General features: G+C 44.6%; 2 protein-coding genes across 2 annotated transcripts in view; one reads left to right on the top strand and one right to left on the bottom strand.

Annotated features, from left to right (window-relative positions):
- Window positions 1-12862, bottom strand: part of LOC116844724 (metalloproteinase inhibitor 1) — a 33681-nt gene extending 20819 nt beyond the window's left edge. The window contains exon 1 of the mRNA XM_032816646.1: window positions 12383-12862. The gene's annotated coding sequence lies outside the window, so the exon portion shown is untranslated. The remainder of the gene's footprint in view (window positions 1-12382) is intronic.
- Window positions 1-16382, top strand: part of LOC116844727 (synapsin) — a gene marked incomplete at its 5' end in the record, with an annotated part of 53634 nt that overhangs the window by 25391 nt on the left and 11861 nt on the right. Inside the window, one exon of the mRNA XM_032816651.1 lies at window positions 15812-16017. Within this exon, the coding sequence (XP_032672542.1) occupies window positions 15812-16017 (206 nt within the window). The remainder of the gene's footprint in view (window positions 1-15811; window positions 16018-16382) is intronic.

Here is a 16382-nt window from a genome sequence, read left to right as displayed (position 1 = left end):
GTAAATGATGGTGCAGAGTCCCCATACACAGAATCCAACTCATCTTTGATTTGCGTAGGCGTATTGCCTTTCAAAAACAAATATTTAATGACAGCTCGATACTCGATTTTGTCCATTTTCACAAAAACACTCACATCAACTTACTCAAACGACTGTTACATAACAACTGCGAGTCCAAAATGGCTGAAACTTCGGTGAGTAACTGTCAACAGATGAACAACGAAATTCACTAGCTTTTATTTACAAGTGCTGCTATCTTCACGTTGAGGTCGGAAACTTTTCAGACCACCCTCGTATATCTGTGTCTAAATCTTGATTTAAACGAAAACAATGTTTCATTTTCAATCATGTGAGACTTGTATCTCAATTTCTTTATCATTTCATTTCGCCTAACGCAACCCAAAGCTTTATCTTGTCAGATTTGACGTTGAACAATTTTTGCTGGTGGTTATCACAGTCTTTTACAAAAATACCTGAGTATATAATTTGGTTGTTTAGACGCATGCATGCGTTTAGCATTCAAGCCGACGCGAGTTAAGACAGTGGATGCAGACGAACTATGTCAGACGTGGGCGGCCGCATCGTTTCGCCCACCGATTTACGTTTGATGTCAACAAAACTTATTTTTATCGGCGACTCCATATCGTTTCGCTGACGGTAGCGAACATCTAAAGTCCGACGGCTATCCGTTGCGTTCGCGGAACTCGCAATTGCTTGGGATTATCGGCTATTTACGAAGGAAATCGTATACAGCGTTCGGCGATAAGCAGAAAAGAATTAAAGTCCTTGACGTATTAATGCGTTATTACCATAACTAATTTTCTCATCGTGCCGTTGATGTTTTCGCCATTAATCTTGATACGCGGATAAGAAGCTGAGAGAGACAGGAAAGTTCACGTACAGGCTGATTCATACAAAGCTAAAGTCGCAATACCTCCGTAACTGAGAACGTATTATCGTGTCACACGACGTGGTAATTTTCATGTTGCTGATTAGCATACTGTATTTGCACATGCAAAATACATTTCCCTTATCTTTGGAAGTGTACAATTTGCGTCTCTGTCTCGAAAGTTTGTGTTATTTGGCGCACCGTAACGTTTCAACGCGAGAAGATAATCGACGACAGTGTGACTTTTCAGGGACACTCGGCAGGTCGTACATATACTGCGAACGTTAAATTCATACAGATCATGTTTCAAATGTCGGTTCCACTTTACGTGAATCATCCTGTAGATTCCGATGGAGAAACAAGAGATTAATCGGATTACGATGGTGATCGCGCAGCAGCGTTTTAGTCCCTATTCTAATTGCCAGCCGGACGCCATTTGAATACTTTTCAAATTAACCAAGTTGCATCAAGGGACAACACAATGCAATGCGTCAGAGGCGCATCGGTTCCGGGATACTAATCAACCCCTATGCATTTATATGCATTCGTTAACGCGGGAACAATTAAGGTCACGCCACGCGCACACCCACAAATTATGTGAAACTCTGAAATTATAATTTTCACGGCGCGCGAGACTGCGCGTGACCGCAACTGTATGTTGTACGTGTATGCCGGACTTATTCTTTCTCGTATTTAAATTGCGGTCAGCCGCACTAAGACGGAGTTAGCCGCTGCGGCTACACCGGGTGTTCGGAGGAATTCGCCATCCTCGCTGGTTCTGAGAAAGTCAGCATTCTTGCGGAGTGAATTTGGAGCGTGTCGTGATTTGATTAGACAATGTGTAGTCGACGTGATGCGCGCGTTAAAAGACGTTAATCATACTACGAAACTATCAAATACTACGAAACTATCAAGATATGTCTCCTCAGAGCTCAGCATAACTTCGCCTTTGAACCGGGTACTCGGAAAAAGATGAAGATTGTTCAAGCTTTTTTTCGAAATAGGACAAACACACTAGGAAAATAACTTTTAAGAGGCAGGAGATAACTAAACCGAATAATTACAGATATAATAATGAATCTTGAAAGAGAATCTTTGAGTGAAGAAACAAAATTAGCTTCGTGCGCATATCCATACCTTCTTCTTCAGACGATTTAGCCTCCAATTAATTTCGATACTGATCTCGACGCTCCCTGAAATGTACCGCTGTACGTTTCGTCTATACACAGCGAGTGTTCGGTGATAAAAGTGTGACGTAAATCTTGACAGCGCGCACGAACAAACCTCGCACGTGCTCGATATGCGCGCGCGTTGACACGCAAGATGCTCCCACCGATGTTTGGATAGCGTGTAATACACGCGGGAAAATAGAGAGCGGTTGATGGCACCGGAATAGACGGCCAGATATTTTCGCCGACATCGGGAAAAGTAAAAATAAAAAGCGCCTCGAAACAACAGCCAAGTCTCGAGTCACGAAGCATCGAGGTGTCTATTTATATCCCGGCGAGAGGGGAAAATAGAGCGACCGCTTGTCCTATTGGTGTCTTTCATAGAACAGCGGATATCCGACAATTGGGCCGTGTCCTGTATCTTGAAGACTCGATAGATTAAGCTCAAACCGGACCGGCAGACCGGTCTTATCGGCTTATCTCAAACACGAGATTCTATTTTCGTGTTTTCGCCGGGGTGTAGAGTTAACACTCGGGCCTTGTTCTGAACTTACAGTAAATTCCAAATACGCCTTCTCAATTTTGAGTTTGATTTTTCTTATACGAGTAAAATTTTATTTTTATTTCAGATCTACATATAATGACGTATTTAGCGTTTAATAAATCTCCTGTCCGAGGTAGACACATATAATCCCAAAAAGTACTCAAATTTTAAAAGTAGTACGTCCTGAAAAGTTAAAATTCCGAAAATTGAATACTAAGACAATGTACCAAGATGCAATTTTCCCAAAATATTGAAAGCATGTCATTGTCCCGAAAAGTTGCAATCTCGAAAACTGAATACAGGGACAATCTCCCAAAAAACGTGTGAGAAATCAAAGCATGAAGTTGTCAATAACTTGGCATACAACTCTGTGGAAAAATTTTATATGCTTTCGATATTTTGGTACGCTGTCCCATTTATTCAGTTTTCAGGATAGTGATTTTTTAGGACGTTGTCCCGCTTCTCAAATTCCGGGAGTTTCATTTTTTGGAATTACGCGTGTCTACTCTAAACAATTCTAGACGCGTATTAAACGTTACGCGTAATAAATATGTCTGTTCGATTTTCAAGCAGAAACGTTACAAGTGACATTCGTGTTAAAGCAAAAAATAGAACATAAAGTTAAATTAAATTAAATCTGACATTTGCCATGCATCCAGAATAGATTCTTGTCGCCAGAATAGGTCCAGAATAAATCGCTGAAGATCGTGCGAGGTCGCGCTCATGCTCGATCGATCGTTGGGAATCCCTAAAAAAACGCGAAACTGTGTCTGAGTGAGACGAACGTCCGTTTTTGGTACACGCGTCGAAGAGAGCGATTTGCAGCGCGAAGTAACTCCATGGCGAAGGATTCCCAGATGGCTTCTTCTGCGTTCGAATGATGCTAAAGCCTTGACGGGGACATAAATCACAACGCCACCGCCGCGTTTTAGATCCCACCCACTGGCAATTCATAAATCGCGCGAATCAGCATCATGCATCATTTCTAATATAATTTTACAGCCTTGCTTCCTGGAAGTCGTGTTTGACTGACAATGAGGCGTGCGACGAGATTTAATGACGGAGAGGCGTATAATTGATACCGATGAGCCGATCGATCTCGCATCGGGATAAGTTCCAACGTTGCGGGCGTTGCCCAAACAAGGCTGTCAACCACCTATCTCGAGAGAGAATCCATGAATCGTGGAAATAGAGGATGAAATCATTCTCTCTTGCATTCTACGTTGCTGCGATCGTTTGCTACGTTGGCTACGTGGGCGCACGGCGGGCAAGCCGAAACACCATTGACGCACGCGTACTATTTACGTGACTGATTTCACCGAGGAAATCAAAATACAACAATATCGAGCGCGAGCCGTCTGTAAATTCCCCGGCTCTCGGCTCGCGGCCCACACAACCTCCGGTTTTCTCCACTCGACGATTCTCCACTCTCTATCTCTCACATTAACGTCTGTCGATTTTCAGTTCTCTCAAGTCACCTGGACGCTCAATTTCGAGCTCGACTTGCGTTTTTCAGTTTGCGCCTCTCGAATTTTTGCGCTACCGAGTCGAAACCGTCCAACTGTCAAATCCCCGGGTCCAACCTTCGACTCTGGACTTCAAACTCCCGAGTGGGCACCGCCAGTATCACGTGCTTCCTATTACACACACGCGTACACACACAGTAAAAGTCTTCATAGCGACCGCGCTGACGGAGGGAGGGGAAAAACCGAGAGATATCTCGCGATTAGCGAATGGCTCTAATTAGCGAAACTCGCTTTCCCACCCTGGAAATTTTCTTCTTCCCCGAAGCGACGTTGCGAAAGCGCTTATAGCGGGGTCTTATCGCGATTCTCGTTCCCCGGTGAATGAGATTGTTGGCCGCTGAGTCATGCGTAGTAGAGCCACGCATTAGTTAGGTCATGAAAGAACGCGGCAGACATCGCCGTTGGCTTTAAAGAACCGCCGACGCGGTATCACTTGACACGCGTCGCAAAAAGAGACCCTAAAGTTGCGAGAAGCGCGCGAAGGTCTTCCGCGTATTCAAAATTATCATACGGAACGTCGCACATACCGTGGTCGAGAGTTCACTTAAAGAAGGCGCGAGTGTGCGCGCTTTTGCGAACCGAGATTCACTTTTCTCGCGAACTTATTATTCATACTGTCTCGTATAACTCCGTCTTGATTAAAAATTCTCAAAAGCGCGCTCGCAAAAGCGAATATGACAAGTACGACATTTCTGTTATAAAATAACAGAGAGCGACAAATTTAAAATATAAAAAACGATATTAAATTATTTATTATTATACGTGATATTATATTAGATATACGTACAATTTGCATTTTCCATTTCAATTATTTCGCGCGAACGCGAATATAATGCCAAGAGATTTTAAACACTTGTGTTCAACTTTGGGAATGATATGTAGCCACATTACGCAATTCATACTACTTCCTCTTTGCTCCGTAACGATATACGTTCCGCAAATGTCACGGTTAATAGAAGATATGGATCTTAATGCGATAATGCCAGTAATTATTTGCCTTACGTAACACAAATCGCTTGATGGATTGCTGCGTAATCGCGCGCCGCTACTCACTATCCGCCTATTGGCCTCAACGCTGCGCCCAATATCGGGCCTTGAACACATCTGATTAGAAAAGCGAGTCATGGAACTAATCGACGACAAGCCCGACGTGCAGGAAATGCAGATGTACGTCGCGAAGAGGAACGGCGACGACGTTTTCTTTCGTTCGGCAGTGTATGATGTCATGCCACAGATGCGAGTTACGCAGTGGGGGAACGGCGCGAATGTCGTTTTTGTCAATCTGCACTTGATCAGTCCCGATCTCTATGCGATCATCGCCTCTTTAGCCGTCATTAATTCGCCCATACCGATCCGATAAACGATAAATTGTCGTGGGATGTACGCGTAATGCTATATACGATCACAACGACATCGATAAATAGGAAGGAGGAATGCACTCGGGAGACATCGGCGCCACGCGATGCAATCGCTTTGCCTTCCGGCGAATCTGCCGTGTAATAAGCGAGAATGCCAATTAAATTCCGCCGAGCGATAACACGCTTCGCGTAATTCACGGAAGGATGAATCCTCGCATAAAGGGCGGAACCGAACCGAGTTGATGCTGAGGAAGCGCCAAGTTGGAATGCCGACTATACCGCGAAAAGTGCAAAGGTTAGCGTGTGCTCGACTCACGGCTGTGATGTAACGAGAGAAACCACGAGGACCACACCCGGACGATGCTGCAGAGTTATGTGGCTACGTTTCGCAAGTCGGCGACTTTTAGGCAAGGCTACCTCTCGAAGCGAATTACAGAATTTTCATGATGTATGCGCAGAATATATATGACGGCATTACGCTGGAAATTCGTCCGTGAACGTTGCCGTGCGAGTGGAAAATGTCGCTCCGATAAAATCCGACTCTCTCTCTCGAAATACCAATCTTCTTTCATCTCTGTTTAAAAAATAAATAGAGAATATCCTTAACTAGTATCGCGCCGCTCACACAGCGCAAACGCTTCATAAATTTTCAATTTATCCCCTGATACTCGCGACTGGAATGGAAAGTATCGCGATGCTCCAGACCTGCTGTTTGTCGCGTTGATACGACTCGAAGATCGCCGTGTCCTCGGCGGAAGGCAAACACGGGGAGCGTCACAGTTTCCTAACGGAACGCTGTGTTGTTTCTGGCATATTCTCGCCAGAGTCGCACGAGGATTAAATCAATTCCGGGCTGATGGTCGTAACAATTCATCGTAACAGAATCACACAAATTCACTTTGGAGTTTCGCGAGAGTTGTAACGAGATTGCGGGACCAACTTACGCCGAGATTAAATTCGTCGGGTTTGTACAGTCGCGTGTGTGGAATGACGTTAGACCCGTTACTTGTTTTAACGACGTGAGAACCCGGTCACATAGGAAGCCTTACCCCCATTAATCCCGTAGCTGGCCTTCGATCACGCTCGCTGGATATTTATTAACTTTTTGCATGACCGCGCGCGCGGATCGACGGAGATTCATCTTACGCGCGCACGGAAACTGTTCGCACCTCCCAGGGGAATATTAACGGTACTGTAAGGCAAGAGGCAACGCGGCTTCATAACTCACACGCGATGGGAAAAGAATCACACGTAATAATCACGTGCCGCGTTCTCGATGATAATTCGTGAGACATGTACAATTTATCGCCGAATTGTTCGTTCGCGCGCCAACAGCGTGTATGCGTGCGCGCTCAATACACTCAACAGTGACACACTTCTGCAAAGATGCTTTGAGATTTAATGAACGGCGCGCGACGCTTAATTCGACGCGATCTCGGCGTTTTATGATGTCCATGTTAACACAGCCACTTAACACCTAATATAAACACTTTTACAATTTCCTCGAGTTACAACACACGGCCACTTAACGTTTACGAGAACCACAAGCGATTCCGGAATATTTTATCGTTTCGCAATGGATGGATGGAATTCACTTTTTTTTTTCTTACTTCGCACCTGTGCCTATATGACCGGTGTCTCAAAGGAAGTCGCGACGACTCTCGATACCGCGGACAAAAACCTGTTTAATTAACCTAACAAGACCCGGATAAAGTTATTGTTGCGTATCGTGGAGCGTAATATTCGCGAAACATTTTTTATGCCAAATGTTCTCTGGAACTTTGCCATCAGAAACGATCTTTGCAGCGGAATGATCTCGGTGCAGTCAATAAAAAAGCTCCATTTTTGCTGTAATTGACCGAGCATCCTGCCACCCTGTAATCCAGATTAATCTCCTAACACGAAAAAAATTTTGAATTCCTTATTAAAAATATTTCGATTATTTTATGTTTTAATGTAGAAATTTCAAGTAAAATCGTTTAAAAAATATATGCAAAGGAAAATATCAATGAAAATTTGCTCGAGAGAGAAGGAACACTTTAATTTTATTATTTTCATCAAATTCTATATTATATTTGTTATTTGGTTATATATCCTAATTATCAATATTTAACATTATATTTTGATAGTTACTAAACAAAACAAATTATAAAAAATAGTGTTAGAAAATATTGTAGGAATGTAATATTCATACCGCATTAAATAATACTGAAATTTAGCAGAGTCAATCGATTAGTCATGTTGGTAAATGAAAAGTTTTCGGCGTATCAGCATTATATGTTTTCATAACGTCTCACGCGTTACTCAGCTGACTCGGATCCTCGCATCTATATATAAAAATGCGTCAACAATATAAAAACGGACTAAATCATTATATGCGGTTGAAAGCTATTGTTTCAGACGACTAACGGTACATACCGGGGAACATATAAATTTGTAAAACCGTTATCCAGAAGCGATCGTCCTTGTTCATTCTGAGTGATACCACTTAAATAATTAGAGAGAAGCTGTTGTTTTGTTCTGCCTGATCTTACAATATTTTTAAGTATTTCGTATTTATTGGAAAGTGAAATTGCATTAACGTATGTCGTTGCGAGTTGGATTTATCGAGAATACAAAACGTCCACTGCCTGCATTGATCAATGTGACGTATAATATATACAAATCAGTTGTTATTATGCACCAGTAATAATATTATAATAATATTAAAATGAAATATTCCAATAAGAATAATATTATCGTAATATTAACGTAATAACGTTCGCGCAATCCGATTAATTTCTCCACTTACTGTTAATCCATATTCATTATTTCATATCTTCTCTCTCGTATTGCTACTGTTGCTGCATAATTATTGGGCATTAATAAACGAGCGAAATGTCAGCGTTGCCTTATTTTACAAACTGCCCAACGAGAAACGTTCGGTTTTTCGCTGGTGTCAACGAGGTCGCGCGTGTCAGACTTCGACGACTCTCTCTCTCTCTCTCTCTCTCTCTCTCTCTCTCTCTCTCTCTCTCTCTGTCTCTTCGTTACCAGCTTTCCTTCTGCTCATTAGCGCGGGCGTGCATCGCGCGAAGGTTCTTGAACCGTGGGCTAATTGTTGTGGGAACCACCGGTGCTCGGCTGTATTTCCGGGTGGTAAGAGACGGCCGGTGGTTGTGCAGTTTCACGCGACACCATTTATTCGCGCTTCGTTACCAAAGGAGATATTAATCCTGTATGCCGCACGGCACGTCGGCTGAACATCACGGGCGCAGGTCGCCGTGGTCGTTTTACGGCGTGGCGTGGGATCGTTTCCTCCGTGCGATCGGTATCTCCGGCAAATGATCGCGCGTTTATCTCGCGTAGGATATCGCTCGGCCGAGCAGTCGCACTCGACAGTGCAACTCGGAAACTGCAGCCGCCGAATGGAATCGCCGGATCGAAATTGCCTCGCCGCGATACGCGACTCCAGATCTAAATCGCGAGTTGAGCGCCGTTTTTACACAATGTCGCTCGTACGATCGTGACCCAGAGAGAGAACCGAACGGGAAATCGTGGACTGGCCATCACCGATAAACCAAACGTCGGACTGCTAAGACATGCACGCCGAATGAACGCCCCGCTGTATTGCATTTCGTGCAAACGCGACGTCTCAATTTTAAGCTGGACCAATCGCCGTGGATATTGGATCCGCGCCAATTTCCGACGAGCGCGATTTATCGGACTACTACTCACGAGCGATCACTTGCACTTCGCGCAGTGCAAAGAGCTGTATTGTGACTGAAGCACTTTGCATCATTTGCACAGCTAATTCGGTGCGAAGGTAGCACACAGACGATACAGAGTGCCGCTTAATGATCATCGCGGCGCCACGGCTGGCGCGAGTAGAACGGCTGAAGTGACGCGCCAGGAAAAATCGTTGCATATTAAACATATGGAAAAGAGCAAAATAGAAAAGAAAAAGTTCTAAAGAAGAAATATATCGACAGTTATTGGAAGTTGACGTATCGACTATGATAGAAACCACATTGAGAGAAGAAAATGGTTGACTTAATTAAGTTTGTAAAATTACTTTTGGCTCCAATCATATTTTCTAGTTTTTTTAACACGAAGATGATAGTAGTTGATATGTATACAAGCTTTGTCATCAAGCTATGTTATTACCAACATTATGATAGAATTTCATAAAAAAAAGAAAAACAATTTTCTTCGCCACAATTTATAGTAATCATTTCTCTCTGTGATTATAGTTACAGATATCAAACATTTTGTTCTCAGTGCGAGCTAATTTATATCGTACGAAAGACGAAGCTAGACAGCCTCGATTCAGGATGTTCCATCGGTATTTGCCGCGCGATCGACGATCGCCAATCGTCGATTCTCGAGGCGATTCCCGAACTGCATTCCTCGCGCGTTTGCAGCCGTGCAATCGCGAGGTATCGCGGCTATAAATATTCGCGATTCGCGGTTCTAATCTCGACGTATTGCGAGAAAGCGCGAGCGAGAAAGGAGTAAGATACCAGTCGCGTGTGTACCCCTTGAAAGGGAATAAAAGGCATAGAGAGAGAGAAAGAGAGAGAGAGAGAGAAGAGAAGAGAAGAAAAGATGTACCCACGCTGAATGGTGTGCGCCACACGGAGTGGCCGGGCTGGTTGGCGCCACATCGGCCGATGTATATCGAAACGAACGCGTAATAAATGCGATACTGTACACGGCGATACGGCGCACGCATTACGCCCGCAACACTCACTCGCTCGCTCACGATGCAACGATGAATTATATCCTCCTCGGGTAATCGCACAATGAGCCGGTCGCGCCACTGCGAAAATCGACGAGAGACTCGACGAGACGTGATGGCGATCGCCGCCAGAATGGAAACGGCAATTATTCAGCCCGCATCTCCGCGATCGGCCACTTTTGCGATCTGCAAGCCACCTCCGGCGGTATCGACATTTATTGCCTCGTTGCACGAAATACCGGCGAAGACCGATAGCGGTGCGTGTGCCGTATCGAGCATCTCGAAGAACTTATCCCGACTTGTTGACGTCCAAGAAAGCGGGGATGCAGTTCAACTGTAAACATTCATTAGCGCGCGTATACATATTTGTGATAAGCTTTCGAAATGAGGAAAAAAAGTGGCGTGCTTTCGAGAATAAATTCGACGCCGGAGGATACGCCCCAGGTGAAAACACGTTCGCGTTCGTGCGCCTTTTTGTCCCTCGGCGGCTAAACACTTTCCTTTTATTGTAGTCTGCGCGACACGAAACGCGCCGGCACGTTATTTCGGATGCTGTGTCGGCCAGAACCGTTGCCAGGAAAATAGTTACCTACGACTCACGTGGGAGAATCGATCGTTAACTCGTTGCGAGCGCAGAGGTACATATGTACTTAGGTAGGAACTAACTACGTGCAGCCAGCCACACGAAGCAACGAGCGCGCGCGCGCGTTCCCATATTTTCCTACATCTCGTTTATTGAGATTGCTTTCCCAGAAGCGGGCTAAAGTTAGGAACAAATCGTCATCATGAACGTTCAATTTCAGCTTATCATAGACCGGCGAAGCAATCGCCAATGACGACGACGCCGGTAGGCACCGCAATTTCCGAGAAAGAGCGCTCCGAAACGCGCACTCGATTATTGCACGCGCGACGATAGTTTTAATATAGCGGGAGACGATCTCTGATGTCCGTAATATGTCCGCGATGGTCATCGATGATCGGATTCATCGGTGTGTCGGATTATTTGAGTTATGTGTGTGTTGTTATTCGCCGCGGGAAAAAAATGTATAATGACCGCGATGGTTTTCTGCCGTTTGCGCAATGACGGACATCAATCGCTTTCCATTAATCGATTGCCGGAAAGTGATCGTCAGTATTCATCGAGCGAGCCGTGAGCGCGCGCTCGTTTGAGACGTCGCGTTTAATCGCGCCTCGTACGACGGCTCGACGACGCGTACGTGTCGTCGCAAATTGTAATTGAGGCTGACGTCATTATTTGCAGACCTCTCGCGCGGTGGTACGGCGGATCTCGGAGCTAATTTTATATCGAACGACGAGTTTTTTATTTTGGTAAGAACTTGGTCGTGCGCCGCCGAACGAAATTTCTTCCTCGTTACGTTCCCACTTGCGCGTTTTTTTCTGAAATTTTAATTATTCCTCAAATTAAAATTGGACATTCGCTTCTAAAATTGCCAAAATTTGTGCATCGGAGAAATAAGATAGATAAAAGACGGTCAGCATTGTATTTGTTAATGTTACCAGTCAATTATTACGATTATTTCTCCAGTAGAAATTATATGCACTCCTTAAATATTTGTTCATATAACACCTTGGCAAATTGAAGCGAGGTATTCACGTGGCGGTCCCCTCTTGTGGATTATATGAGTTCTCAACGGAGTACTATTTATCGTGCGGGAATAGCGATTCAACCCTTTATATGGATCGACATTCATAAGTTCTCTCCTTTGGCCACACACATTCAAACCTTCTATTTATTCAACCTGATTGGCTGCTACGATGCATTTCTACCAACCATTTCATTCATACATATATGACCTATTTTATTCGAAATTAACAAAATACGCGCTTTTTTAATTTCCGACGCTTATAATAAAATTTCATCTTATATATTTTACCGCACAGGAATAACATTTAATTTCTTTGTATTTATTTTACATTTACTGTGTGAAATATTTGAACTTTCAGGAAAATTTGCTTACAAAGAGACACACGAATTTCAAATTCTTTCCAGTTGGAAATTCGATCTCGTTATATCGTTTGATAATTTTGGTAACTCAAACAGATCTTTCCTCTATCGTTCGCGATATACTTGTTTGGGAACCGCACGAGACGCGAAAAAATCGCGAAATATACGTATTCGCGGTCACGTTCCGACAATACGGTGCGCAGATTTTACCTTTCTCCCGTGACCCTTTCTTGATCCTTCCGCTAGTGGACTTTCCGCGCAGCCTCTTCCGCCTTTCCCTGCTGTCTCTTCCCCGTTCGAGATCTCACAGCTCAGTGAGCATAATAATTCCCGATCCGAGTCGCGGACCCGATCGACACGCGAAAACTGCACTCGCGTTTTTCCACGGAGATTCGATCTCGAGAAGCCGGTCACTTTCTCGCGCGCACGAAGAAGGATCTTCGTCGCGAGATAACATCGATCACGAGATCGCGGATAAGGAATCGTAGGATTCTCTCTCTCTCTCTCTCTCTCTCTCTCTCTCTCTCTCTCTCTCTTTCTCTCTCGCTTTCTCTCTTTCTCACGTGTGCCGTTTCGCGAGCTGCACCTACGCACAGGTACGCGTGCACGTCGCGAGCGACCGATCGCGCGCGAGCTTCGAAAAGCAATGCAAGCGCGAACGACACGCCGGGCTCTCGTTCCTTCCTACGTTCTTACTCGCACACGTCGTCGTTCCTGGCTCGTGCTCTCTGCCTGTCCCACTCTTCGGGGCTTTCCCTGTCCGTCTACCTCGTGTGGTCTCTCTTTCGCTCTTTCCCTCTCCACTGGATACACACTCGTTCACCGTCGTGTTCGTTCTCTTTCTGAGCGTTTCTCTTTCCCGATCTCTAGTGCCGGCATGTCTTCGTCTCCCTCGCTCTTTCCCGTCTCTGTTACTCTGCGAACGAGGTACAACCATCTTCCTCCGATGTTATCCGACCTCCCTCCTTCCCTTTGCATTCGCCTGCACCTCCTCCTCCTTCTCTTCTCGGTCACAAATCCTCCGACCTTCCCGCTCCGTCTTTCAGAAGTATTCCCCGTCGCTCCCGATTCGTCCTTGCTTTCCGATCGATGCTGCTCCAGTTTAATTTAATCCGTCAAAATCCATCTTCTATAATTGAAGCGGTCAGCGGAAGAAGTATATACCACGATATGCGGCCTCTTCTCGGAGATTGGCTTGTTGGATCGAACAATATTTCCAGGGCCCTGCGTTCTCTCTTTTAATTAAAACTGAAATATATTGGATTTCATTTAAGGAATGAAAACTTGGAAAGGAATCCACTTGAGAAGCTAGTCTCATCTACGAACCTCCTCAATTTACGTTGCTCAGTTCTTCTTACCTTGAAATATTATTTCTGTTAATTATCGCAGCTCTATATTAGTATACATTTATTAGATAACTTCTAAAAGTCATCGTCGATTTATTTTAACTGCAGAGTTCTTCACACATTCCATGTTTCAATTCTACTTTCAAAATCACAAATCGCTTATAGTAAATCTGTGAAGTCTTGCAAAAACCAATCGTCAAATCTGCAAGTTTCTTATCCTCGCAGTTCTACATCCACGCGTTTCCTCTTGGATTACTTCGCCCCTTTCATAGGATCGTACTCGTAGTGAAGACTTGAGACCCGCTCGAGACGGTATGATTCATGAAGGCCACCTTAACTTCCGAAGTCGCTCTTAAATCATATCCAACTTCATATCCCCGAACGAGCGCTCGGTCGAGCTTTCGACGTCTAAGCTTCGTCTTACTTGCTCATATACTATGCTCAAAGAACGCCATTATGAGAGTAAACACGCCTTCCTATTTCGGAGAAGGGCTCGAAGAACGATCTCAGGTGTGATACCTCGTAGACTATCTCAAAATCCCACCTAAGCTTGCTCTAAGTCTGAACTATGAATATATCATCTATGCGCTCGACGTTTGTTGCTCCGTCTCTCTCCTGTCTATCTACATCTACCTATCTACCTCTCTCCGCCTCCGGCGAGAGCTTTACCTACCGCACTCCACATCCGTTGCCTGGAGTCACGTCTGTCGGCTTCGAGATCTCTTCGCCATCTCCTGCTCGCGCGGCAACAGTCGCCACCTTCGATCGGACGCTTTCCCACCTTGCCTCGCCGCCGTCATTGCGTTTGCTTTCCTTCTTACACTCTTCTCTCATGTTGGATCGTTTCAAGATAATATTCACGTGTAGCTCATCGTCTAATATTTCCTTATCGATATCGAACATCGCCAATCGCGATTAAACGTCTTCCTGAGCATCGATACTTCCTAACGGTTCGTTCGTTATGACATCCACAGTAACGATGCTCAGATAAATAACAAGATTCTATCTATCCTTTTAGTTCGTTCTTATTACTAAAATAAATCTCTCTCTGTTCATCCATCGCGGTCGCTTCTACATCCGTCGTTTCTTCTCCATCACCGACACGCGCTCGCAGCGGTGCTCCGAAGAGCACTTCACCGACACCCACGTGCCGGCACGAACACACGGCTGTTTCGCACGGGCAGATTGAACACTCTTGTATTGCGCCGCACATAATATCGCGTACATCGCCGGAGATTGAGTCCGGATACGACCGTTCAGCGGCCAAGGGGGCAAGATACTAAGCAGCCACTTCCTCTTTTACATCCGCACCGTTTGTAAACAGATCGTTAATGGCGGGCGAAGCGGGCTCCGATTTAGCAGTGATTCCATTTCCGTAGCGGTTAAAAAAAAGAAGCGATTGCCCCGAGCGACAGCACTGACTAATCTCACGAGGTGGACCAAATCTGAATTATCCCGCGCGGAACATTCGGAGCTACACCGGTGATTTAAATTGCGACTCCGTGTAACTCGGTTTGCACACGATAACCTTGACCGTACCAGCATTGCGTAATTATGTCTGCGGAATATAAATATATTCTGAAGTAAGTCGAAATGGCATTCATATTTTAGTCAGCAATGTCCGAGTATTTTAAGTGTCTCTCGTTCACTGAGCATGGTAGATATAAAAAATGCAATTATCTTTATACCTGACGCTACTTTACCTAAAATAGTATCCCAAAGAGTAATAGGAGGCGGTAATGAATTAGGTACATGGAGGGTAATGGAAAATATCAAGAAAGCCGATAAAGAGAATATGGAGACAAACTAGGAACTAATAAATATCATAAGAATCCGATCCAATGGAACGATGCACTTAAGCTCTCTCGCGTTTATATCGCCCTTTTATCACCGAGAAATTCCACGGTTATCTACGCTAACGGAATAGCCTGAGAAGCGTTTACTTCCTATGTGCCGTCTCTTTTTTCTCCTTCTAACCCGATTAACGTGACACGAGATAAAAAATTCATTGACGGTGTATTACAATAAACAATTCGAAAAGCGCGTTACACACTCGCGCGTACAAATCTCTCTTTCACGTGGAGTCATGTCGAATTTAAATCAGACGATATCGTAAAAAATGTAATGACGACGCCACGTCTTTAATTACGGCATATGTGCATGTATTGCGCAATTGGGGATTTGATCGTTAACCAAACGTGACATCGCGCGAGGGAGGACACTCATCGACGGGATGTCCACATGCTAATTATCCTCCCATCACTCACTCATTAGTGGTCTATTACGATTGCAGGTAAGCGCATCTCGGTATCCTGTTGTGGTGAAACTGGGCCACGCCCACGGCGGAACCGGCAAAGCCCGTGCGGAAACAAATCAAGAATTTCTAGATCTCGCCTCGCTGGCAGCTATGGCTAACACCTATTGCACAGCAGAGCCGTATATCGACACCAAGTACGACGTGCACGTGCAGAAAATTGGCAACAACTATAAAGCTTTCATGTGAGTCGCCGAAATCCGCGATAGAACGGATCTAAAGCACGCGAAATAATTGGCATTGCGCACAATGAAAGTCGAGCAGAGTGTTCGGAAGATCTCGTGAAGTCAAGATCGGGTCCGCGAGTCAAGATATCTTGTATTTAAGAGATCTCAAAGCAGCTAGGTTTTGCCAGTAAAGCTTTCGAAATTAGCTCAATAAAAAGTTGATTTAACGTACAAAGTTTAGACGAGTTAAATATATAAATAGATTGGCAAGCCCCGCTCCTCCGGATTACTAATTCACTACAAATGAATGATAATGGATTAAATATTAGATAAAGAGACCTTGCGACAGAGTTCTATATCTTATCCCGACGTTCATATTTCAC

The sequence above is a fragment of the Odontomachus brunneus genome, unplaced genomic scaffold (assembly GCF_010583005.1).
Source record: "Odontomachus brunneus isolate Ranch 3 - 2012 unplaced genomic scaffold, Obru_v1 Obru_scaffold_045, whole genome shotgun sequence".
Lineage (NCBI taxonomy): Eukaryota > Metazoa > Arthropoda > Insecta > Hymenoptera > Formicidae > Odontomachus > Odontomachus brunneus.
This window is presented reverse-complemented; position numbering and strand designations above follow the sequence as displayed.